The following is a 26753-nucleotide window of genomic DNA, read 5'->3' as shown; positions in this document are numbered from 1 at the left end:
GTCTGTCTCTCTCTATGTGTCTGACTATCATCTTTATCTCTGTTTGTCTCTATGTCTCTCTTTCTTTCTTTTTCTGTCTATCTCTCTCTGTCTGTCTCTCTTTCTCACTTTGTCTCACTCTGTCTATCTCTTTTTGTCTGTCTCTCTCTATGTGTCTGACTATCATCTTTATCTCTGTTTGTCTCTATGTCTCTCTTTCTTTCTTTTTCTGTCTATCTCTCTCTGTCTGTCTCTCTTTCTCACTTTGTCTCTTTGGTCCATTCGCAAAGCCAAAACGAACGACCACAGAACCCTCGCCATTAATATCTATTGTAAGCGTGCCAAATCAATAAGTATCAATTTTTTCTATGAGCCTCGACCAGAGAGTGGTTGCTACTCACAAAACACTCGTCGCTAGCTGTTCCATTGTCTGCCGATTCCCATTCTGCTGTTTTTGTCTCATAATCAAGATAAATTTGGAACAGCCCTTAAACTAACACCAAGCAGATCAATTTTTATATTTAAATATAAAATCATTTTCTCATTAATTCATAATCATAAAATCATTTAATCCGTGTCACCCATGCTATTTATCGAGCAAATTTCGTCCAAAAAAAACACAACAGCACTGGTTCCGTGTCACCCATGCTATTTATCTAGCAAATTTCGTCAAAAAAAAACAACAAGTTTTAGTTATGGCGGGAAAACTGAAAAAAAATTCTCTATTTAAAACGGGTGTACACGATTGTACACGTGTACGGACCTTACCGAACCTTACCGACCCGGCAAACAAATCGCTTCATGGTGCACTTCATGAGCCGACTTGCCCGCAGACCAGAGTAAGGCTCTTAACACCCAGCGTATACCGTACGCATATGCAAGCACACGAATAATAGAATCATTTAAACCGTTCCATCCGTGACTTTTACCTTGGACGGTCGTGACAAAAATACTTTTACACTCCTTGGATTACCTACGGAATGCAAGTCCCACACACCAAATCCTCCATCTTCAGAATTCATATTTCATAATGGACAGATCCCCAAGACGTCATGCTTACATGCTCACCTTGGCGACGTCCACTCGAAATTTCAGCGGTGCCTCCATATTGTCGCGGAAGTGGAGGGTGAGACTCAAGACGCCAATGGTCGGAAACAGGTTTTACAAAAGGTCACAACTTTATTAACTGGTTATTCACTTGATTCCATTTACCAAATAATACCGCATTATTCAATGGCTGAGATTAACTCTTTTCCATGGTCCTTTTCGTTCGGCTGATGTTCCTCCGCCATGGTCCCGTTCGTCAGAGCTCCTCGCAGCAAGTCCTCTCGACTCCAGCCGCAGCTCCCGCTTATATGGACCAACTCGACTTAATCCTCTGTCCGCTGAACTCGTAATCTCCTCTCCGCCGACGTCACCGGTCGCCTTCCTGGCGCCAGCTAGCCCCCCCCTGCTGTGAGTTCCTTTTATCAAACAATAGGGGGGTGCTCCAGCCTGGGGCTGTGACCAGGTGTTTCAAGAGACCATCATGTTCGTGCACATTCCTAACTCATTTACAAACCCGTCCCCCACAGAGTTTGCATGTAAAATGCATCTGCTTTGTTACTAGGTCAACCAATAAGTTACCAGTGCCAATTAATAAGTTACACTGAATTACACTTCCACAATGGGAATAGAGCCTGTGATTGATGCTGTGAAGAGGAACAGGTTGAGATGGTTTGGTCATGTGTTGAGGAAGGATGAAAGTGACTGGTTGAGAAGAGTGATGGAAATGAATGTAGAAGGAAGCAGAGGACGGGGAAGACCGAGAAAGACTTGGCTAAAGATGGTGGAAGAAGAAATGCGGGCAAGGGGGTTAACAAGGAGAGATGCAGAAAATAGGGCAAAATGGAGAAGATTGTCATGGGGACTGCAAGGCTAACCCCCGCTCTAGCAGGGAAAATGGCCTTTAAAATGCATGTTGTTGACACGACCATGAAGAAGATTTTGCCTTGATAGGACAAATTCTAACTTCACTTGGTGGGGAAAGTTAACCTGAAGTTTCCAACTGAGCATAAATCTCTTTATATTCCTCATCACATCCTCATGGCAAAGATGGATCGCAACGATTTAAATGTCAGACAAGGAAGATTGGATGTGGGATTTCAACTGTGTACCAACACTCACTGACCTACTCCTTTTCAAACGCTGCTCCTGGAATCTTTGATTTATACAAAAAAGTACTGCAAGACAAGACAGCCGATTTAAGAGTGATAAAAATTAGCAAATCAGGAGGACCTGAGGAGATATGAGTGAAGTATGGACCTGCCTCGGTGAACATGGGGTTCAGGTCCTGAATAAACTATTTAACTGTGTTTTGATGAGAGGAAATCCAAAGGGAATGGAGGCAAAGCATTCTGGGAAAAACATTTCATAGTCCAGTTGCCAGATGCATATATTTTAGATAATTTAAGTTATTTAAGATAATATAATTTAAGTTAGATAATTTAAGTCCAACAACATGAAGTTGTGCACATAAAATGTTTTTAAATGGTTTCTGGTGATTTAAGGTCTCCTGAATCAGAAACTGCATCACAATACTCTGTCATCATGAAAGATGTTTTATATATATTGTTGCGGATATGAGGACTGTATTTTTTTTTGATTGTGTGCTTTATCATTATTATTATTATTGTTATTCTGCGCCTCCTGCCTCCGCCGGAGCTGTGTAAAGGTCAAAAGGGCGTCCCATAACTAGTCCACAAGCATACACGTCAGCCAATAATAGAATACCCCTGTTCGATAGTTATATCTTATTCTGTAGCGGTTACCGCTGGATGCACACATTCGCCTTGCACCGGCCAGAACACGGCCAGACGCGCCTCTCCCGGGCATGCCCGGACTCACTGTTCCCGGGCACGCCCGAACCTCCCGGGCACGCCCGGTCTCGTCTTTCCCGGGCATGCCCGCTCTCGCCTTTCCAGGGCTCGCCCAGAGCGTCCGGGCATGCCCGCTATCGCCTTTCCAGGACTCGCCCAGAGCGTCCGGGCATGCCCGCTATCGCCTTTCCAGGGCTCGCCCAGAGCGTCCGGGCATGCCCGCTATCGCCTTTCCAGGGCTCGCCCAGAGCGTCCGGGCATGCCCGCTATCGCCTTTCCAGTGCTCGTCCAGAGCGCCCGGGCACGCCCAGCCTCGACTTGCCAGGCCGCAGCCAAACACGCCCGGGCAGGTCCAGACTCACCTTTCCAAGGCTCGCCCTTGATACCCGGGCATGCCCGGTATAGCTTTTGCCGGGTAAACTTCCCGACATACAACAACAACACAACATGCATTTTAAAGGCCATTTTCCCTGCTAGAGCGGGGGTTAGCCTTGCGGTCCCCATGACAATCTTCTCCATTTTGCCCTATTTTCTGCATCTCTCCTTGTTAACCCCCTTGCCCGCATTTCTTCTTCCACCATCTTTAGCCAAGTCTTTCTCAGTCTTCCCCGTCTTCTACTTCCTTCTACATTCATTTCCATCACTCTTCTCAACCAGTCACTTTCATCCTTCCTCAACACATGACCAAACCATCTCAACCTGTTCCTCTTCACAGCATCAATCACAGGCTCTATTCCCATCATCTTTCGCAATTTATCATTTGTCTTCCTCTCTCTCAACGATACTCCGCACATCCGTCGAACCATTCGCATTTCCACCCTTTCCAACCTTCGTTGCTGCTCTACGTTCATTACCCATGTCTCGCTCCCATAAATCATAACACTTCTCACACATGCAGCATACACCTTTCCCTTCAGCTTCAACGACACTCCCCTCATCATCAGCACGCCACTCAATTCCCGAAACTTCTTCCATGCACATCTCACTCGAGCAACCGTTGCCGAGTCTGATCCACCTTCTCCATTCAGCATGTCTCCGAGGTAGCAAAATGTTTTCACACCTTCCAGCTTCACGCCATCTCCAAGATCCAACTCAACATTTCCTCCATCTGCAGCTCCCTCTGTGCACACCTTACATTTGAATGTAGCTGCCACACTGGTTAATGACCCTCTCAGACCACTACATTTTTGATGAACCCACTCAGCGCACATTGTACACTGAATGGAGTTCACTCCGACACCCTTCCTACACACAGCACAGGGCCACTTCCCAGTTCTTTCCACCTCACCACATGCTTTACCACTTGCCATCACCTTCGTCTTTCCGATATTCACCTTCAGACCTTTTGTCTCCATACATTCCTTCCACGTGTTCATCTTTTCCTTCAGTCCATCCATACTTTCCGCAATCAACACCAGATCATCTGCATACAACAACTCCCACGGTAAACCCTCCTTTATGTTCTGAGCCAGCACCTCCATCACAGCTACAAATAGTAGTGGACTTAGTACCGACCCCTGATGCACTCCCACCTTCACCTCAAACTCACCACTGTTCCCGTCCTTCGTCCTTACAGCTGTGCGTGCTCTTTTGTACATTGCCATCACTACTCTGATCAACCATTCCTCCACTCCTAACTTCCTCAATGCCCATGTCAATACTTTGCGTGGAACCCGATCGAATGCTTTCTCCAGATCAACAAACCCAAGAAACAACTTCTTCCTCTTCTCCATGTACTTCTCCTGCAACTGCCTCACAATGAAAAGCGCGTCTGTCGTTCCTCTTCCTGGCATAAATCCAAACTGCATTTCGTCGATCTTCACTTTCTTCCTTATCCTCCTCTACAACACCCTTTCCAATACCTTCATTCCATGCTCCAATAACTTTATCGCTCGGTACGAGCCACACTCCAGAGGGTCACATTTCCCCTTGTATAGAGGGACGAGGGTACTCAGTTCCCAATCCACTGGAATGCGGCCTTCTTTCACCACCAGATTACAGATCTCTGTCATTCTCTTCACACCCCAACTTCCTGCTGCCTTCAACATATCTCCCACAACTCCCGTCGGCCCTCCCGCTTTTCTACCCTTCATTGCTTTTATCGCTTCCTCAACTTCCTTCTCAGTTATCTTCTCTGCCGGTCCTAAAACTGGGTTACTCTCTATGTTGCCATCCCATTCATTCTCTGTATTCAACAGCATTTCCATATATCTTTTCCATCTTCCTTTAATTCCATCTGGGTCGACAACGATTTGTCCCACTTCATCCTTCAAGCAGCTCACCCCCATCACATCACACCTCTCTTTCGCTATCTGCTTTGCAATCCTGAATACCGCTCTCTGACCCTCTTCCGAATCCAAGCGTTCTCCGAACATTTTCCTACATGCCTCCTGCGCCTTTGCTACCTCTTTCTTTGCAGCCTTCCTGGCTGCCTTATAACTTTCATGCTCAGCTGTTTCTGCTCCCGTACCCTTCGCCTTCTGCCACTCCTTGAACTTCTTCCTCTTCTTGTCAATCGTCTTTCCAACTTCATCATCCCACCACCATGTTTCCGAGTGCCTTGGTGGTCCTTTTGTCCATCCACATACCTCACCAACGGCTCCCAACAGACTAGCTTTCATTGACATCCAACCACTTTCAAGCTCAACCACATCATCCTCGACCCTACTCAGCCTCTCTTTTAATGCCTCCCTTACTGTCACCTCTTTCAACCTCCACACCTTCATTCTCGGTTGGTACTTCACCCGCCGAGCTCTCCTCGCACCTTTCACCCTTACGTCGCAGACAACCAAGTGGTGCTGTGAAACAGCCTCCTCCCCCGGGATCACCTTTGTGTCTCGGAGGTGCCCCCTATCTCGCCTACGCACCATCAGGTAGTCAACGGTTGTCGTCGACCCACCTGACGTGTATGTAACAAGCTTATTATCCTCTTTCTGGAACTGAGTATTACAAATCAACAAATCAGCTCCATCAGCAAACTCCAAAATCCTCCGTAACCCCCATGAACTCCTTCAAAACCATCCATACTCCTTCCCACATGTCCATTTAGGTCTCCTCCTACCACAACAACTTCCTCATCTTTCACGTTTTCCATCAGCTTCTCTATCGCACACCAGAACATGTCCTTCTCTTCATCGCTCCGACCAACCTGCGGAGCATATCCCGAGATGACGTTCACCAAGAGCTTTCCAATCATCATTTTCACCATCATCAACCTATCACTCACTCTAGTCACACTCACCACACTGTCTACAAACTCCTCAGAAAACAGGACACCAACACCATTCATGCCCTCCAGGCACCCTTGCCACACAAACTTGTATTTCTGTCCCTGCCTACCCTTCACCATTCTCACACCACTTCCCTTCCATCTCGTCTCTTGCACACAACATATGTCCACTCTTCTTCTGACCAATACTTCCACCACTTCTCCTGATCTCCCTGTCATTGTCCCTACATTCCATGTCCCAAACCTCAGAAACCGATCTCCACTTCGGGCTGTACCCTGCCCACATGTAGTTGTAATTGTCATGGTTCTCTTTTTGAGGCAATGTTTTTTTTTTTTTATGGCCGGATGCCTTTCCCGACGCCAACCCACTTAGTCGCCTCCTACGACACGCAGGGATACGGCGTACCTATTCTTATCCAGGGTACACACTGGGAAACGTTTAAAACATGGAAATCCTGGGGGGGGGGGGGGGGGGATCACCGCTGCGGTTTAAACATATTTAAAGAAATATTTCAACAAAACCATGAAAACAATCTGGGAAAAGTCTCTAAGTGAGAACGTGGATTTGAGAAAGCAGGAGCAGAGGTGAAAGAACAAACGAGAATATAGGGGGCGGGGCACAAGTCGAGACGAGGAGGCCGCACGAGACACCAGGCCGCACGAGGCGCGGACAAAGAAACGACTAATTACACACAAATTTGCAACAACTACAAAACCAAAACCAAATAGAAACACACAATAACACATACACAACAAAATACGCAGCGGAAATTTGACAAAGAAACGAACGGGAAAACACTCAAACTTTGATGCCGTGGAGAGATCAAAGCAAGCCCCGTCGCTCGAGGGACCGGAAGCGGATTTGGGAACTTCACGATTGGGAACAAACTTCCCGACATAAATGTGTATATATATTGCTGCCCGATAAACGGGCTTTTGAGAGTACCCGAGTGTGATACATTTATTAAACCTACTCGGACGAATTTCCATCTTTGGTCGCGTCAATTCTTTCAACTCGCGTTGGAGCACAGCTCCTTCAATTCTGTGTTTTAGGGTAAGGCTGTGTCTCCCATTAATAGAAATACTCCATTGCACCAGTGAAAGAGATAGATTCCCTTCATTCCCACTCCCAAAACTTCCATTCCCATTGCCAATTACCTCCCTTCCAATTGCCAACTGCATTTTGGGCGGTTTTCCCTTCATCCGCCATTGACCACGAGGCAGGGTTGGGGAAGAAAGGCGTGCCTCCACCTCGTCATAGAGGGGAGGAGTGAGCCAGCCCCACTCGACCAACCATGAACAAGGGGTTTGGCTTGAGAGGGCGGAGAGAGAACGTTTGGGGGAGGTTCGCAAAGGTTGAGGGGCGGGGCCTATATAACCCACGGCGGGGCGTTTCCGAAAAGAGATGCGCTTTGAGTAGAGTCGAGGAGGGAGGAGATCAGAAGACAGGAAGGCCTTGAGTTGGACTAAGCAAGAGAGGAAGTTGTTGGACTGGGTGGGACTAAGAAAGAGAGAGAAAGAGTCCTGAAGCTTGTGAGGGAAGGAGAGAGAACCCGTCACACCAACCCTCCACCAAGCTCCGCGTTGGCTCCACCAAGCGTTCACCTCCACCAAGGCTCCACCAAGCTCCGCGTTGGCTCCACCAAGCGTTCACCTCCACCAAGGCTCCACCAAGTTCCGTGTTGGCTCCACCAAGCGTTCACCTCCACCAAGGCTCCACCAAGCTCTGTGTTGGCTCCACCAAGCGTTCACCTCCACCAAGGCTCCACCAAGCTCCGCGTTGGCTCCACCAAGCGTTCACCTCCACCAAGGCTCCACCAAGCTCCGCGTTGGCTCCACCAAGCGTTCACCTCCAGCCATCCACCTCCTGCCATTCCTGTCATTCCCCGCGTGAGTCTGTCTTTTGTTTGTTCTGTCCTGGGTTAATTAAGACTGTAGGTAAGCTAGTATTTGCACTGTGTCACCTGCGTCTTATGTGTTGTAAATAAACGTGACTGCTTTCTTTTTGCTTGTGTGTATAATAAATCCTGTTATTCCTCCGTACTCTGTTTTCTTCTCTCTTCCTCTTTACATTCGGTCGCTTTAGAGGTTTCCCGATTGAATACCTGTGGCGCGATCTGGTCAACGTTCAGGAAGTCGGGCCAATCGGGGATCCTGCAACGGTCGCGGTTGACCATCCGCTCGGCCCAAAGTAACATCTTGTCCGCGACCCGTAACAATATATATATATATATATTTTAAAAATACCGGGATCGAGTCTTAAGACGTCTCCTTTTTCAGGAGTAGAGGAAATGAAGTTTGGCACCATTCCACCCACAACTTATACTCCTTTATTAACAATCTTCGTGCGAAATAAGTTGTATAAGCACAAAGTAGAAAAATAATAGCTTCGCAATAAATTTAATTTCTGTCGACAGAGGTCAAAAGGTCATCTAAATTGGCAGAAGCCCAACATTGTGTTAAAAAAAATTTGTTTTGGTAAAATTCTTGAAAAGTTTATTTTGAAAATAATGTTACGTTTGTGGGGGGAGGGTGGGCAGTAGGCAATACCTTAGCCCAGGTAGATTTGCATAGATAGTGTGCTCTGATTGTCATGAAGAAGAAGAAGCCCCATGTATCATAAGTAGGGATCCGGTAGACCGTATGTCGTGCAAGAGCGTATTTTCGTTCCCATCACGAGGGGTGGGGTTATGTTAATTGGTGAAGGACTATGGGTAATTAATCCCTTGTATGTAATGGCCTCTGTTATTTTCCTCTGTTTCTTATGACACCAGCAACACACACAGATAGCCAGGCAATCACGCATTTATAACACTAAATAAAAACCAACTGGAAGCAGGACATTGAAAACTACCACTGATACCACCGACCTGGTGAGCACACAGGCACAGGAGGTCCGGGAGGCGACGCCCTGAAGAGCAGTGATTGGTCCGGGATTGATTGGCGCAAGGACTGCTAAGATGGGATTAGTGATTGGTGGAGTAGGCACGGATGAAGTCAGAGCATTGAGTTTAAAATAACGCTCTCCCCGACATTTTTTCCTCTTTGCTGTCCCTCTAGAAGACAAAAGACGTTGTTCCGACATTTTCTGCCCCTTACACCCGGGAGATCATAGCGAACGGTGGCATTTTTGCTCTCTTGCGTTGGGCATTGGTGCTGTGCAGTCAGCATTTCATATCCGTAACTTTGGGTTTTGACGATCGTGAGGAAAGGCGGTCGTGGCTTGTGGACTCTGGCACGCTTGGCCGTGGCTTTGTGATGGCTGAGGGCCATGCCGAGTGAACCGGAGAGGCGGCGGTGCTGTGTGGAGCAGAGACGAGTGAACGGGCGCGGCCTGCTCGCTGCGCACTCGACAGCTAGAGGGGTGAACTGTGCACGGAGGCCTGGTTCCTGCTCGCGTGCTGCACGACAAAGCGTGCTGTTCCCGCCAAGGACGCGGGGGTTTGGACGATTCCTAACGAGGTTTAAGAGCAGATCGGAGCTATGTGCCCACTAAACAAACACACATTTTTTACTTTCGTTCTTTTATATTTCCCTATGTGTGTATTTGAGTCTGTCTGGGGACGTCCCATTTAGGATATTAGTTTAACGTGAATTTTTTTGTTGCTGGCATTTATTTTCAATAAACCTGTATATTTTGAACATTTTAATTGTGTGTCGGTTTGAGTTAATTGTTGCAGGTTCAAAGACTGCTGGTGGACCCCGACTTCCCCCCCCTCTCCCCCCCAGCCCCACCACCCACTCTTCCCCCGTGCGTATAATGAAGGTGCGCCATAGGTTTGAACGCCTTGGAGTTAAAGCTCGTTTGGTCATCTGTGTCGCCCTGCGGTGTTCACGACAGGGCAGACACGACAATAACATTACCCCGTACCCCTCCATCTACCAAATGGTACACCTGGACACTCACCTTTCTGAGAAACCTCAGAGGAGATTTCCAGGAATGCCTCATTCTGAGATGTGGGAAAACCCCCAAAATATTCCACATTGAAAAGAAAGGAATCCTGATCAAGTTGCTGTTGATGTAAGAGAATAACTATTTTTACTCCGATAAATGTATTTTGATTATTGTTCTTTGAACAAATACAGGTTTGTAACATTTATCCCACAAATCGATCAACTTGTCCTATTTAAGGACGCTCAAATTAATTCTTGTGGAGCCCTGCTTGTTATTGAACGTACGAGGAAGATAATCAATTCAGTTCTTGTGAGATGTTATTGGGGAATATTGGATCAAGAGTGGACATGGGGTGCAAATTATTGTCAATAACTAAGTAAATAACGTCAATTGTGGTTATACACCTGTTATGGGAATTTCCCATTGATTTCAATGAAAGTTAAATACATGTGTTGACAAATATTGCAAAACAAATCAATGTAACTTATCAATGAAATATTTTACATGCATTGGGTCTTGACCCGCTCCATCCTCGGTGAAAGTACTTTCGTCTAAGATTGCACTTGTAAATGATTCGGTCAAATCGTGAAGAATTTTCTTTCTTTGTTACCTCCGCCACCAAAGGTGGATGGGGGTTATGTTTTTACCCCTGTTTGTTTGTTTGTGAACACGATATCTCAAAAAGTTGTGGACGGATTCGGACAAAATTTGGCAGTGAGGTAGTGTATGTGACAAAGACGAAATGATTAGATTTTGGTAAAGATCCGGATTCGGCTACGAGAATGTTTTACGTGATCCTTCATCATTGAGAGATAGGGTCAGAAACGGTACATAGCAGGATATCTCAAAAAGTTATGGACGGATTTTGACGAAACAGATTGCACAGGTTGTGTGTGTGACAAGGAAGAATCGATTCAATTTTGCTGAAGATCCGGATCCGACGAGTCACATTTTTTAAAGTGATTCGTCACCAATGGGAGATTGGGCCAAAAACGATTTTGTTTCACAAACGATTTGCCAAAAACGACAAAAACGATTAATGGGAAAAACGATACAGCAGGAAATCTCCAAAAGTTGTGGACGGATGATTTTGATTAAATGTGATTCTGTATTGTGATTTTCTGGTCTACTCTGGGATACAAAACGTAAACTATCCACCTGGCAGAGGTATGCTCTATACTGAGTGCCGTTCTCGTGAATTCAGTCTGCATTTGATGGGCCAGCGTACTCCTGACCACTTGCGCACAAGACGGAAAGCGAAGCGGGTTCCTTTAGTGGATCCGACCGTCATGTTTGAATAGAGTTTGGACGTTTGGGCGATTTGGTAGGTCTCGACCGGCGATTGTAGGACCGAAAGATCCATGAGGGTGAGAGTGGATCACGTGCAGGGTCGTGTTCTCTAAATTGCTGGATTCCTTTCTTGAAGTTTTACTCTTTGGTCCAGCATGAATTTTATGGGTTCTTGAGGTTCCCGTCAGTGGTTGGGGTGAGCACAACGACCAAGGTCAGTGGATATGTTGAGGGCAAGGGGTATTGCTCTCATGGTGGTGGATCGTGGCACTGGGGGCCATCTCTTCCCTTCCCTTGGCTGGTGATCTCATGTGACTTCACACATCTGCAGAGTTCCCTCCGGGTCATACTCCTCCTTACATCCTGTGAGATGGGGTAGGGGTTGAGCAGAGGCAGCCTCACTGAACCTTCTCGGGTGAGCCAGCTAAGGGAAGGGTGCATTTTCGCGATGCCCGCCCACCAACGTTGAGCTGTGATCCAGGGTCGTGTGGTCCATCGTATACTTTTCATCAACCATTTTGGATAAACACATTTCTATCCGTTCAAAAACATACAGAACGAGAAAGAGCAATTAATGGTTGCACACCCTCGCTTGGACTTTCTACCTCTGCCATCGAAGGTGGATGGAGGTCTGTATTTTTTTTTTTTTTTTTTGTTTGTTTGTTTGCAAGATCGAGGCTCGTGAAAGAGCGAACATTAATCACACAGAAAGACAAACCGACACACAAACATATAACATCGGGAGCGGTAGACAAGATGGGGAGAGAGGGGGAAGGACACAATCACAACATTTGAGAGCAGGGACCGAGAGACATGGAGACATCGAGAGATCTGAGAGAGGGCGAGGGCTTTGGGGGAGGGCATGGGAAGGGGGAGGGGGGGTGGGAGAGGTATAAAACATATGGACACGGCCAGGACTTCCAGGAAAGAAGTTGGAATTTCAAACAAGGTGGATCTGGGGTGAATTAGCGGGGGTAGAAAAGATCAAGGTTTTGGATGGGGGAAGATAAGAGATGGTGGTGAACAGCTGTTTTAAAGACCTGGAGGGAGGAGTGGGATTGAAGGGAGTGAGGGAGTTTGTTCCAGAGGCGGGAGAAAAGAGGAATGAAAGAGTGAAGGTGAGCAGAGAGCCGAGATTTCGGCAGTTTAACCATCAGAGGGTTGCTGGCAGATCTTGTGCGACCTGTAGGAATATTTGGAGGACAGAGCACAGAGAGAGCTGGGGGTGCAAGGCCGGAGAGGAGTCGGTAGAAGACAGAAAGACCACCTACCTGCTTGCGGTGAGTGAGTGAAAGGCCCTCAGAGATAGCTTCATCGCGGGAGATTCCAATAATTCTGAAAGCTTTGGTTTCAACAGCGTGAAGCCGAGCTAGGTGTGAGGCAAGAGCACCGGCCCGGCCCATAGGGGAGAACAGTATTCCATTGAGCTGCGGATGAAAGCCTTGTATGTGGTGAGGAGCTCAGGTGTGCCGAGGAAGGACTTCGCACGACGGAGGATGCCCAGTCGGCGACTGGCTTTGGAGGCCAGCTTGGAAATGTGGTTTTCCCAAGAAAGATCATGGCAGATAGTGAGACCCAAAAGCTTGAGCGACAGAACTTCTTGGAGAGGATTGTTGAGAAAGTAGATGGGAGGGTTGTCCAGTCGATCTTTTCGGAGAGACATAGTAAGAGTGTGGGATTTGTCAGGATTGAAAGACATGTTCCACTTGTTTGACCAGTCTGTGATTTTGTCCAAGTCTTCAGAGAGTGAGGAGGCTGCAGACTGCCGATCTGAGGGAAGAGCAATGGAGCGGCAGAGAGTGGAGTCATCAGCAAAAAGATAGAGAGGATTTTCAAGTGAGTCAGAGAGATCATTGATGAAGACCAGAAAAAGCACAGGGCCCAGAACACTGCCTTGGGGCACTCCAGCCTGAACAGGAAGAGGAGATGAGAGAACCCCATTCAGGGCCACACGTTGACGATGACTAGAGAGGAAGTCAGCCAGCCATACGTGGAGATTTCCATGGATACCAAAGGAGGAGAGTTTGGTGAGCAGAGCGGGGTGCCAGACCGTATCGAAGGCACGTGATATGTCGAGGGAGACAGCTCTAATTTCCTGTTTGGCATTGAGGACCTCCATCCATTGTTGAGACAGCAGAAGCAGCATGTCCAGAGTAGCGTGACCTGGTCTGAAACCAAATTGATGCTCAGAGATCAAGCCATTGGAGAAGAGGAAAGATTTCATATCCGAAGCAATGATGGATTCCATGACTTTGCTGATAATTGGGAGAAGGCTGATTGGTCTGTCGTTGCTAGGATCTGTTTTTGCACCTTTTTTGTGCAAAGCGGTGATGTTGGCCGATTTCCAAGCAGATGGCAGTTGACCTTGAGCAAAAGAGAGGGTGAAGAGAACAGAGAGAGGGTGAGATAGAGCGGCAGAGCAGGATTTTAGGACCCGTGGGCTGATGCCGTCGGGTCCAGTTGCAGAATCAGAGTCGAGGGTTGACAAACTTTTCCACCTTGTCAGGAGGAAAGGACACGGAGTCCAGGAGCAGCTGGGTACGACTGGGTATGGTGGGTACAGAGAGGGATGGGTTTGGGACACAAGATTTAGAGGCAAACACAGAGTTGAGGCATTCAGCTTTTTCACGTGCGGAGTCAGCTGTGTAGCCGTTTGAGGTAAGGGAGGGGATGGAGGAGGAACAAACACCAGAAACGGATTTGACCAGACACCACCAGGTTTTGGAAGAGGGAGACAGATAAGAGAGTTCGGTCTTGAGAACGGAGAGATATTGTTTCCTGGCTCTCATGAGGGTGGACACACACTTGTTTCGGGCTTTGTGAAAGGAAATGAGATTTCCTTCCGTTGGATTTGCTTTCCAGGAGACGAAGGCAAGTTGTTTCTGGGCAACAGCCTCACCACAAGATTCCGTGTACCATGGACGGGAGGAAGGGTATGACAACTGAAGACGAGATGGGATAAATCTGTGCATGAGGGAGAGCAATTTACTTTGGAAGAATTCCCAGGATGAGTTGATGTCAGAGGTGGTAGAGATGGGAGACCAGTCCAGATGATTGATGGCTGCTTGAAGACCGTGCCAGTTGGCCTGAGTGAAATGCCAGACTCGTCGACGCTGAGCAGGCTCCCCGAGAATGGTCAGAGAGATGTCCACTTTAACAAGGACATGATCAGATGATCCGATTGGTGCAGAAGAGGAGCAGCAGACATTTTCAGGGAAGTTAGTCAGTACCAAGTCGAGAAGAGAAGACGCTCCGTTGACTGAGATCCGGGTCGGGAAATTGACAGATTGTGTCAGTCCCAGTGAGTCGCAGACGTCCTTTGCTGAGGAGCCATGGCTGGTGAGGGAGGTACCCACACCCAGCCAACTGGAATGACGACAGTTGAAATCACCACATATGAGGAAGAGAGAGTTGGGATGAGTAGATAGAAGTTGGTCCATATTATCAGACAGCGAGATGTAGATGGAGTCATCACTGTTTGGTGGACGGTACAACACACATATGAACAAGAGGTGGGAGCAAAGGGGAAGCCGTAGCCAGAGGTATTCCTGGGGGTGAGGTGGAGAGAGTACAGTGCAGGGCGAGTGAGGACGAGAGTTTTTGATAAAGATAGCAACCCCACCTCCAGGACGAGGCTCAGGTCTATCATACCGGAGGAGGGAGTAACCCGGGAGAGATACTAAGGAATCAGAGACATCATGAAGGAGGAAAGTTTCTGTTAAGCAGATCATGTCTGGTTTGACAGAAGCAACCTGTATGGAGAGATCAGTTAAGTTTGAACGAAGACCCCGGATGTTTGAGGTCCATACCGTTAATGAAGAGGAAGGGGGAGCATCGGATACAGAACAGGGGGGAGGAGGGGCAGGGTAAGATGTGGAAGAGGTGGAAGAGGTAGGGAGAGCTGTTGAAGGTGTGTCAGAGATTTCAGAATAGCTCGGAGAAAGAGAAGGATGGGGCGGACAAAAGGTTTGATGGTGATTGGGTGAGGCACAATGAGGTGTTATTTGAGGAGGGGGAAGAGCGAGGCAGAAGGTTGGGGGAGATGGAGGTGAGAGTTGGAAGGGGGAAGAATTGGGGAGGACGCTTTGAGGAGGGGGAGTGAGAGGGCGGAAATTGAGAAGAAATGAGGGTGGGGAGATTTGAAGGGGAGGGGCGAGGGGGGAGTTTGGGAGGGAAGGGACAAGGGGAGGGATTTGAAAGGGATGGGATATGGGGGAGATTTGGAGGGGAGGGGTGAGGGAGGAGTCTAGGAGGGGAGGGGTGAGGGGGTAGTTTAGGAGGGAGGGGCAAGGGGGGAGATTTGAAAGGGATGGGTGATGGGGAAGATTTGGAGGGGAGGGGTTATGGGGAAGATTTGGAGGAGAGGGGTGAGATTTGATTTTAGAAAGTGTACGATTAATGGGAAACGAACATTTATTGCAAAATGAGTTTCTTGGTTGCACACCCTCGCTTGGACTTTCTACCTCTGCCATCGAAGGTGGATGGAGGTCTGTATCTGTTTGTGAACAGGATATCTCAAAAGTTTGTGGCCAGATTCGGACAAAAAATTGTGGACAGGTTGAGTGTGTGATGAAGTCGAATCGATTCGATTTTGGTGAAGATACGAATCCGGATACGAGAATTTTTGAAAATTTTAAGTGATTCTTCACCATTGAGTGATTGGACCAAAAGATATGCAGCATCATATTTCAAAAAGGTGTGGATGATTTATGACAAAACTTGGTGGATGAGTTTGGTAAGTGACAAGAACAAGCCGATTAGCTTTGAGTTCAGGTCCAGGTCTAGATCCGACCTGTCAGTGGATACAAAACGTAAACTGTTCAGCCTGGCAGGGGTATGCGCTCTACCGAGTGCCGGTCTAGTTTTACATGCGACCTGCTGCCATGTTCGAATCTGGGTGAACATTTCCAAACAGCAAACTGACCAAAGCCCTCACCATGCATGCCCAGAGATAATAAAAGGTGTTGTAGCTGAGAGAAGGCAAGGGCAGGCAACAATCATATCACCTGAGAAATAAAACTTGATCAAAATCCAGATATGACTTTACAATACCAGCGACAGTCCAACTACCTACATCTCCAAACACCAAAAACTGTCCAACTACCTACATCTCCAAACACCAAATCACAAAAACTGTCCAACTACCTGCACTCCAAGCAGCATCCCACAGAGACTGTGCAACTACACACACCTCCAAGCAGCATCCCACAAAAACTGTCCAACTACCTACATCTCCAAACACCAAATCACAAAAACTGTCCAACTACCTGCACTCCAAGCAGCATCCCACAGAGACTGTGCAACTACACACACCTCCAAGCAGCATCCCACAAAAACTGTCCAACTACCTACACCTCCAAGCAGCATCCCACAGAGACTGTGCAACTACCTACACCTCCAAGCAGCATCCCACAGAGACTGTGCAACTACCTACACCTCCAAGCAGCATCCCACAGAGACTGTGCAACTACACACACCTCCAAGCAGCGTACCACAGACACTGTGAAACTACCTACACATACAAGCAGCATACCACAGCGACTGTACAACTACCTACACATACAAGCAGCATAACACAGAGACTGTACAACTACACACACCTCCAAGCAGCATCCCACAGACACTGTGAAACTACCTACACATACAAGCAGCATACCACAGCGACTGAGCAACTACCTACACATACAAGCAGCATACCAAAGCGACTGTCCAACTACATACACCTACAAGCAGCATCCCACAGGGACTGCAACTACCTACACCTACAAGCAGCATACCAGAGACTGTGCAACTACCTACACCTACAAGCAGTATACCACAGACACTGTGCAACTACCTACACCTACAAGCAGCATACCACAGGGACTGTGCAACTATGTACACCTACAAGCAGCATACCACAGCGACTGTGCAACTACCTACACCTACAAGCAGCATACCACAGCGACTGTGCAACTATGTACACCTCCAAGCAGAATACCACAGAGACTGTGCAACTACCTTCACCTACAAGCAGCATACCACAGAGACTGTGCAACTACCTACACCAACAAGCAGCATACCACAGCGACACTGCAACTACCTACACATACAAGCAGCATACCACAGCGAATGTGCAACTACCTACACATACAAGCAGCATACCACAGCGCCTGTGCAACTACCTTCACATACAAGCAGCATACCACAGCGAATGTGCAACTACCTACACCAACAAGCAGCATGCCACAGCGACTGTCCAACTACATACACATACAAGCAGCATCCCACAGAGACTGTGCAACTACGTACACCTACAAGCAGTATACCACAGCGACTGTGCAACTATGTACACCTACAAGCAGCATACCACAGAGACTGTGCAGTGTGCAACTACCTACACCTTCCAGCAGCATACCACAGAGACTGTGCAACTACCTACACCTACAAGCAGCATCCCACAGAGACTGTGCAACTACGTACACCTACAAGCAGCATACCACAGCGACTGTGCAACAACCTACACATACAAGGAGCATACCACAGCGACTGTGCAACTACCTACACCAACAAGCAGCATACCACAGCGACACTACAACTACCTACACATACAAGCAGCATACCACAGCGAATGTGCAACTACCTACACATACAAGCAGCATACCACAGCGACTGTGCAACTACCTACACATACAAGCAGAATACCACAGCGAATGTGCAACTACCTACACCAACAAGCAGCATGCCACAGCGACTGTCCAACTACATACACATACAAGCAGCATACCACAGCGACTGTGCAACTACGTACACCAACAAGCAGCATACCACAGCGACTGTGCAACTACCTACACCTACAAGCAGCATCCCACAGACTGTGCAACTACCTACACCTACAAGCAGCATACCACAGCGACTGTGCAACTACCTACACCTACAAGCAGCATACCACAGCGACTGTGCAACTATGTACACTGACAAGCAGCATACCACAGAGACTGTCCAACTACCTCCACCTCCAAGCAGCATACCACAGAGACTGTCCAACTAGATACAAGAACAAGCAGCGTACCACAGAGACTGTGCAACTGCCGAAACCAACAAGCAGCGCACCACAGAGACTGTGCAACTACCTGCACCTACAAGCAGCGTACCACAGAGACTGTGCAACTACCTGCACCTACAAGCAGTGTACCACAGAGACTGTGCAACTGCCGAAACCAACAAGCAGCGCACCACAGAGACTGTGCAACTACCTGCACCTACAAGCAGCATACCACAGAGACTGTGCAACTACCTGCACCTACAAGCAGCATACCACAGCGACTGTGCAGCTACCTACACCTACAAGCAGCATACCACAGCGACTGTGCAACTATGTACACCGACAAGCAGCATACCACAGAGACTGTCCAACTACCTCCACCTCCAAGCAGCATACCACAGAGACTGTCCAACTAGATACAACAACAAGCAGCGTATGACAGAGACTGTGCAACTGCCGAAACCAACAAGCAGCGTACCACAGAGACTGTCCAACTACCTGCACCTACAAGCAGCATACCACAGAGACTGTGCAACTGCCGAAACCAACAAGCAGCGCACCACAGAGACTGTGCAACTACCTGCACCTACAAGCAGCGTACCACAGAGACTGTGCAACTACCTGCACCTACAAGCAGTGTACCACAGAGACTGTGCAACTGCCGAAACCAACAAGCAGCGCACCACAGAGACTGTGCAGCTACCTACACCTACAAGCAGCATACCACAGCGACTGTGCAACTATGTACACCGACAAGCAGCATACCACAGAGACTGTCCAACTACCTCCACCTCCAAGCAGCATACCACAGAGACTGTCCAACTAGATACAACAACAAGCAGCGTACGACAGAGACTGTGCAACTGCCGAAACCAACAAGCAGCGCACCACAGAGACTGTGCAACTACCTACACCAACAAGCAACGTACCACAGAGACTGTGCAACTGCCGAAACCAACAAGCAGCGTACCACAGAGACTGTCCAACTACCTGCACCTACAAGCAGCGTACCACAGAGAATGTGCAACTGCCGAAACCAACAAGCAGCGCACCACAGAGACTGTGCAACCACATGCACCTACAAGCAGCGTACCACAGAGACTGTGCAACTACCTGCACCTACAAGCAGCGCACCACAGAGACTGTGCAACTACCTGCACCTACAAGCAGAATACCACAGCGACTGTGCAACTACCTACACCTACAACCAGCATACCACAGCGACTGTGCAGCTATGTACACCGACAAGCAGCATACCACAGACACTGTCCAACTACCTCCACCTTCAAGCAGCATACTACAGAGACTGTCCAACTAGATACAACAACAAGCAGCGTACGACAGAGACTGTGCAACTGCCGAAACCAACAAGCAGCGCACCACAGAGACTGTGCAACTACCTACACCAACAAGCAACGTACCACAGAGACTGTGCAACTGCCGAAACCAACAAGCAGCGTACCACAGAGACTGTCCAACTACCTGCACCTACAAGCAGCGTACCACAGAGACTGTGCAACTGCCGAAACCAACAAGCAGCGCACCACAGAGACTGTGCAACTACCTGCACCTACAAGCAGCGCACCACAGAGACTGTCCAACTACCTGCACCTACAAGCAGCGTACCACAGAGACTGTGCAACTGCCGAAACCAACAAGCAGCGCACCACAGAGACTGTGCAACTACCTGCACCTACAAGCAGCGTACCACAGAGACTGTGCAACTACCTGCACCTACAAGCAGCATCCCACAGAGACTATGCAACTACCTACACCTACAAGCAGTATACCACAGAGACTGTGCAACTACCTACACCTACAAGCAGCATACCACAGCGACTGTGCAACTATGTACACCTACAAGCAGCATACCACAGGACTGTGCAACTACCTTCACCTACAAGCAGCATACCACAGAGACTGTGCAACGACCTACACCTACAAGCAGCACACCACTGCGACTGTGCAACTATGTTCACCAACAAGCAGCGTACCACAGAGACTGTGCAACTACCTACACCTACAAGCAGTATACCACAGCGACTGTGCAACTATGTACACCTACAAGCAGCATACCACAGACTGTGCAGTGTGCAACTACCTACACCTTCCAGCAGCATACCACAGAGACTGTGCAACTACCTACACCTACAAGCAGCATCCCACAGAGACTGTGCAACTACGTACACCGACAAGCAGCATACCACAGCGACTGTGCAACAACCTACACATACAAGGAGCATACCACAGCGACTGTGCAACTACCTACACCAACAAGCAGCATACCACAGCGACACTACAACTACCTACACATACAAGCAGCATACCACAGCGAATGTGCAACTACCTACACATACAAGCAGCATACCACAGCGACTGTGCAACTACCTACACATACAAGCAGAATACCACAGCGAATGTGCAACTACCTACACCAACAAGCAGCATGCCACAGCGACTGTCCAACTACATACACATACAAGCAGCATACCACAGCGACTGTGCAACTACGTACACCAACAAGCAGCATACCACAGCGACTGTGCAACTACCTACACCTACAAGCAGCATCCCACAGACTGTGCAACTACCTACACCTACAAGCAGCATACCACAGAGACTGTGCAACTACCTACACCTACAAGCAGCATACCACAGCGACTGTGCAACTACCTACACCTACAAGCAGCATACCACAGCGACTGTGCAACTATGTACACTGACAAGCAGCATACCACAGAGACTGTCCAACTACCTCCACCTCCAAGCAGCATACCACAGAGACTGTCCAACTAGATACAACAACAAGCAGCGTACCACAGAGACTGTGCAACTGCCGAAACCAACAAGCAGCGCACCACAGAGACTGTGCAACTACCTGCACCTACAAGCAGTGTACCACAGCGACTGTGCAACTACCTACACCTACAAGCAGCATACCACAGCGACTGTGCAACTATGTACACCGACAAGCAGCATACCACAGAGACTGTCCAACTACCTCCACCTCCAAGCAGCATACCACAGAGACTGTCCAACTAGATACAACAACAAGCAGCGTACCACAGAGACTGTCCAACTACCTGCACCTACAAGCAGCGTACCACAGAGACTGTGCAACTGCCGAAACCAACAAGCAGCGCACCACAGTGACTGTGCAACTACCTGCACCTACAAGCAGCGTACCACAGAGACTGTGCAACTACCTGCACCTACAAGCAGTGTACCACAGAGACTGTGCAACTGCCGAAACCAACAAGCAGCGCACCACAGAGACTGTGCAACTACCTGCACCTACAAGCAGCATACCACAGCGACTGTGCAACTACCTACACCTACAAGCAGCATACCACAGCGACTGTGCAACTATGTACACCGACAAGCAGCATACCACAGAGACTGTCCAACTACCTCCACCTCCAAGCAGCATACCACAGAGACTGTCCAACTAGATACAACAACAAGCAGCGTACGACAGAGACTGTGCAACTGCCGAAACCAACAAGCAGCGCACCACAGAGACTGTGCAACTACCTACACCAACAAGCAACGTACCACAGAGACTGTGCAAGTGCCGACACCAACAAGCAGCGTACCACAGAGACTGTCCAACTACCTGCACCTACAAGCAGCGTACCACAGAGACTGTGCAACTGCCGAAACCAACAAGCAGCGCACCACAGAGACTGTGCAACTACCTGCACCTACAAGCAGCGTACCACAGAGACTGTGCAACTACCTGCACCTACAAGCAGCGCACCACAGAGACTGTGCAACTACCTGCACCTACAAGCAGCATACCACAGCGACTGTGCAACTACCTACACCTACAACCAGCATACCACAGCGACTGTGCAGCTATGTACACCGACAAGCAGCATACCACAGACACTGTCCAACTACCTCCACCTTCAAGCAGCATACCACAGAGACTGTCCAACTAGATACAACAACAAGCAGCGTACGACAGAGACTGTGCAACTGCCGAAACCAACAAGCAGCGCACCACAGAGACTGTGCAACTACCTACACCAACAAGCAACGTACCACAGAGACTGTGCAACTGCCGAAACCAACAAGCAGCGTACCACAGAGACTGTCCAACTACCTGCACCTACAAGCAGCGTACCACAGAGACTGTGCAACTGCCGAAACCAACAAGCAGCGCACCACAGAGACTGTGCAACTACCTGCACCTACAAGCAGCGTACCACAGAGACTGTGCAACTACCTGCACCTACAAGCAGCGCACCACAGAGACTGTCCAACTACCTGCACCTACAAGCAGCGTACCACAGAGACTGTGCAACTACCTTCACCTACAAGCAGCATACCACAGAGACTGTGCAACTGCCGAAACCAACAAGCAGCGCACCACAGAGACTGTGCAACTACCTACACCTACAAGCAGCGTACCACAGAGACTGTGCAACTACCTGCACCTACAAGCAGCATCCCACAGAGACTATGCAACTACCTACACCTACAAGCAGTATACCACAGAGACTGTGCAACTACCTCCACCTACAAGCAGCATACCACACAGACTGTGCAACTACCTACACCTACAAGCAGCATACCACAGCGACTGTGCAACTATGTACACCTACAAGCAGCATACCACAGGACTGTGCAACTACCTTCACCTACAAGCAGCATACCACAGAGACTGTGCAACGACCTACACCTACAAGCAGCACACCACAGCGACTGTGCAACTATGTTCACCGACAAGCAGCATCCAACAGAGACTGTGCAACTATGTACACCTACAAGCAGCATACGACAAAGACTGTCCCACTACCTCCACCTACAAGCAGCACACCACAGCGACTGTGCAACTATGTTCACCGACAAGCAGCATCCAACAGAGACTGTGCAACTACCTACACCTTCAAGCAGCATACCACAGAGACTGTGCAACTACCTACACCTACAAGCAGCATACCACAGAGACTGTGCAACTACCTACACCTACAAGCAGCATACGACAAAGACTGTCCCACTACCTCCACCTACAAGCAGCATAACGCAGAGACTGTGCAACGACCAACACCGACAAGCAGCATCCCACAGAGACTGTGCAACTACCGAAACCAACAAACAGCATACCACAGCGACTGTGCAACTACCTACACCTACAAGCAGAATACCACAGAGACTGTGCAACGACCTACACCTACAAGCAGCATAACACAGCGACTGTGCAACTACCTACACCTACAAGCAGCATACCACAGAGACTGTGCAACTACCTACACATACAAGCAGCATACCACAAAGAATGTCCAACTACCTACACCAACAAGCAGCATACCACAGAGACTGTGCAACTACCTACACATACAAGCAGCATACCACAGAGACTGTGCAACTACCTACACCTACAAGCAGCGTACCACAGAGACTGTGCAACTGCCGAAACCAACAAGCAGCGCACCACAGAGACTGTGCAACTACCTACACCAACAAGCAGCGTACCACAGCGACTGTGCAACTGCCGAAACCAACAAGCAGCGTACCACAGAGACTGTCCAACTACCTGCACCTACAAGCAGCGTACCACAGAGACTGTGCAACTACCTGCACCTACAACTTACAGTTGCAGTGTGCCCGAGGACGACGAGTGACGAGTGACGAGTGACGAGCCGGAGGGTGGTTGTTCTTCTTCTTCTTCCTCTGGGGGTCAACTTCCTGGATCTGGAACGGGAAGTGATATTTTTTTTCTTTTATTCTTTCCTTTACCCTGTGGATGGTCCATCGATTTTATATATAATTATAAACCGAAGGGTTTTATATATATATATATAAGTCCTTAAGGGTCAACGAGATTATTTAAATATCTTTCAAAAAAACAACAACATTTCATTTTACGGTCGGTTGAATGTGACGTCACGACAAGGAACGGTGGACGATTTCAAATGCATTAATTAGCTTTTCAGTGATTAATTATTGATTAATTGGTTTAGATTCAAAAGGGTGGAGGCCCGGGTGCCCGGGGCGTCCGTCCGGACGTCTTTGGCTTGAAGGCTCATTTTCCGCGGCGCAACACCTGCGGGGGCCCAGGATCGAGGGTTCGAACCTTTAGCAGTTTGCTTGCAGCTCTCGATCTCATCGTTGATACGTCATCGTGGCCCGCCTTAGCCCGGTGCACCACGACGCCTCCACCGATTGGAGCTCACTTGGAACATGCATTTAACCCCCATGTGATTGATCTAGTTACGTCACCGGCTGGAGCAAGGTTACGTCACCGGCTGGAGCAAGGCGATTCTGCTGCTGGTCTCGCTTGGGGGACCAATGGGTCGCTACAATATTAATATTAATATCGAGCAACACATTTATGCCAATAAATCATCAGCTATTGGAGTTGGACTAAAATCGTAAATACATAAATTGCTGGACAATAATATTAATAATATTCCTTGAACAACAACAACATGTTGTCTGTTCTGATGGTATATTGTCATTACAATATTACATCCTTGTAGTTGCGTACATGTTACTGTTAGATATATGAGAGGTGCGCCGAGTCACAAGTAGAACACATTTGTATTGACTATTGAGTATTGTCTAAACACTCGGTATTATATTACTAATTATTATTATTCTTATTACATGGAAGCGTAAGATTTATTATGCAGGCAGGCATGCATAAACTTTTACAAATAACACTGCATGTGATGAAATGAAAGTGAGAACCAGCTACAAAATGTTTCCCAAGGATTAAATTAGAAGGCAAGATACTCATTTGTGCAAGATCATCAGTAAGTTCAGTCCTAACATTCCAAGAACAAAAACTGGCTCAACTTGCCCCGCCTTCCCCTACACCCCATGTGAAGTTTTGACTTTTTCAACGTATTTCAACGTAATAATAATAATAATAATAATAACTAGCCGAAACCCGTGGAACATCCACGGAAGGGAGGATGTGGTGTATGGATAGAGTGTACCATTATGGATGGCATAGGGGATTTGCTTGTCCGAGTAAGAGTTAGGAAGAAAGATGAGAATGAAGAGTGCGTATATGAACAACGTATTTATTGCAAGCTAATTAAATGACAACGCTACGATATACTTTTGAAAATATCACGTACCGTCTCGAAGTCAATGGCATCCTTTTATCTCTTCGTATACAACTCTGATTTCTACCTTATCGTGAACAGGGTAAAGCCTACTTTGATAATCATGAACGGTGGCAGATGCAGGAGTTGGTGAAACGAAAGGGAGGGGGAGGGGGGGGGCTGATCATGACCTACCCTACGCCAATATGACTCAGCCAGCTGATTCAGAGACAACGCAGGAATTGCAAAGTTACCATCATATTGAGTCAACTTACACACTGGTCTTTGAGGAACAATAAACTGCTCTATTCAAGGTGCTTAAGTTAATCCTTCAAATCATTTAAAAACAACCCAACGTTGACGAAGCATGGCATACGAGGCCCGTTCAAAAAGTTCACGGAACGACGTACTCTCAAAGGTCTGAGGCCAAAATGTTTGTTTTTTCCCCCCCTTACACAACGGAAACAACAACTGGATAGGTAGGGCCGAGGCCTACGCCTACGTTTCGTCACTCGGCGAAATACACTTTGTTTTAAGCTTTCAGAAGCTGAAGCCTTGGTATTTATTGCTTTATATGATACTGATGGGCTGCTGATCAGTTTCACTTCGTTGTAATCACAGTATATGGAAGACATTATGGTAAACCCACCTGATGAGGTTAGCGTACAGCGCGATCGACGACACCGGCACAAATGGCGGAATGCATGATCAGGATTGTCCACTCAGTGGACGGCTTGCTGTCGCCTTCGACTGTCCAATCAGCGGACGGCTTGTTGCGCCTTCACCCAGCAGACGCCAATACGATGGAGTCGTAAGATGGCGTCGTATCGGCCGTTAATCGGATGCTTTTGGGCCCCAACGTCGGCTAATTCAGATTTTTCGAGTATGGCTGTAGGTGATAAACAAAGAGCGCGGTTCGTAGATCGTAAATCCATTAGTGCCGGGGCATTGGGTCACTGGGTGCGGCGTAAAAGGGATAACAAAGTCGAGTCCTTACGGTATTATTATATAGATAATAATAATAATAATAATAATAATAATAATAATAATGCATTTATTTTATATAGCGCTTTTCAGGAAGCCCAAAGACGCTTTGACAGAGTGTAAAACATAAAAACAATTGCAAAAAAGACAAGAATCAACAGGGAAATATTCAAAGCAAAAAGGAGGGAGAAGGACAACAGATAGTCAGGGGTTAAATGCTGTGGGTTAAATGTTGAATGCAGTGTTGAACAGGTGGGTCTTGAGTGATGTTTTGAATGTGGTGAGTGAGGAGGAGGAGGACGAGTCTCTGATGGTGTGAGGTAGTGAGTTCCAGAGGGTGGGAGCAGCGATGGAGAAGGCCCTGTCCCCCCAGGATCTGAATTTGGTCCGGATGGGGGTGGGAGTGTGTCTGGAGAGGAGGTCAGCCAGGTAG

The 26753-nt window shown here is 48.0% G+C and overlaps 1 protein-coding gene across 2 annotated transcripts in view; it reads right to left on the bottom strand.

Annotated features, from left to right (window-relative positions):
• The window catches only part of LOC144889179 (uncharacterized), a 41839-nt gene extending 15837 nt beyond the window's left edge, over positions 1–26002 (bottom strand). Inside the window, exons 1-2 of one of the 2 annotated variants that reach the window (XR_013621634.1) lie at positions 25986–26002; positions 23876–23975 (exon numbers count right to left, since the gene is read on the bottom strand). Coding sequence is in view for 1 of the 2 variants with exons in the window: in XM_078769150.1 (XP_078625276.1) it covers positions 23876–23975; positions 24358–24390 (133 nt within the window). In the remaining variant the exon portion in view is untranslated. Of the gene's footprint in view, positions 1–23875; positions 23976–24357; positions 24418–25985 lie in introns of those variants that run through there. The other variant, XM_078769150.1, reaches the window with a different exon arrangement.
• Positions 26003–26753: the final 751 nt, after the last annotated feature.

The sequence above is a fragment of the Myxine glutinosa genome, unplaced genomic scaffold (genome assembly GCF_964187855.1).
Source record: "Myxine glutinosa unplaced genomic scaffold, kmMyxGlut1.1 SCAFFOLD_1445, whole genome shotgun sequence".
Lineage (NCBI taxonomy): Eukaryota > Metazoa > Chordata > Myxini > Myxiniformes > Myxinidae > Myxine > Myxine glutinosa.
Note: the sequence above shows the minus strand (reverse complement) of the source record. Positions and strands in the feature narration are given on the sequence as shown.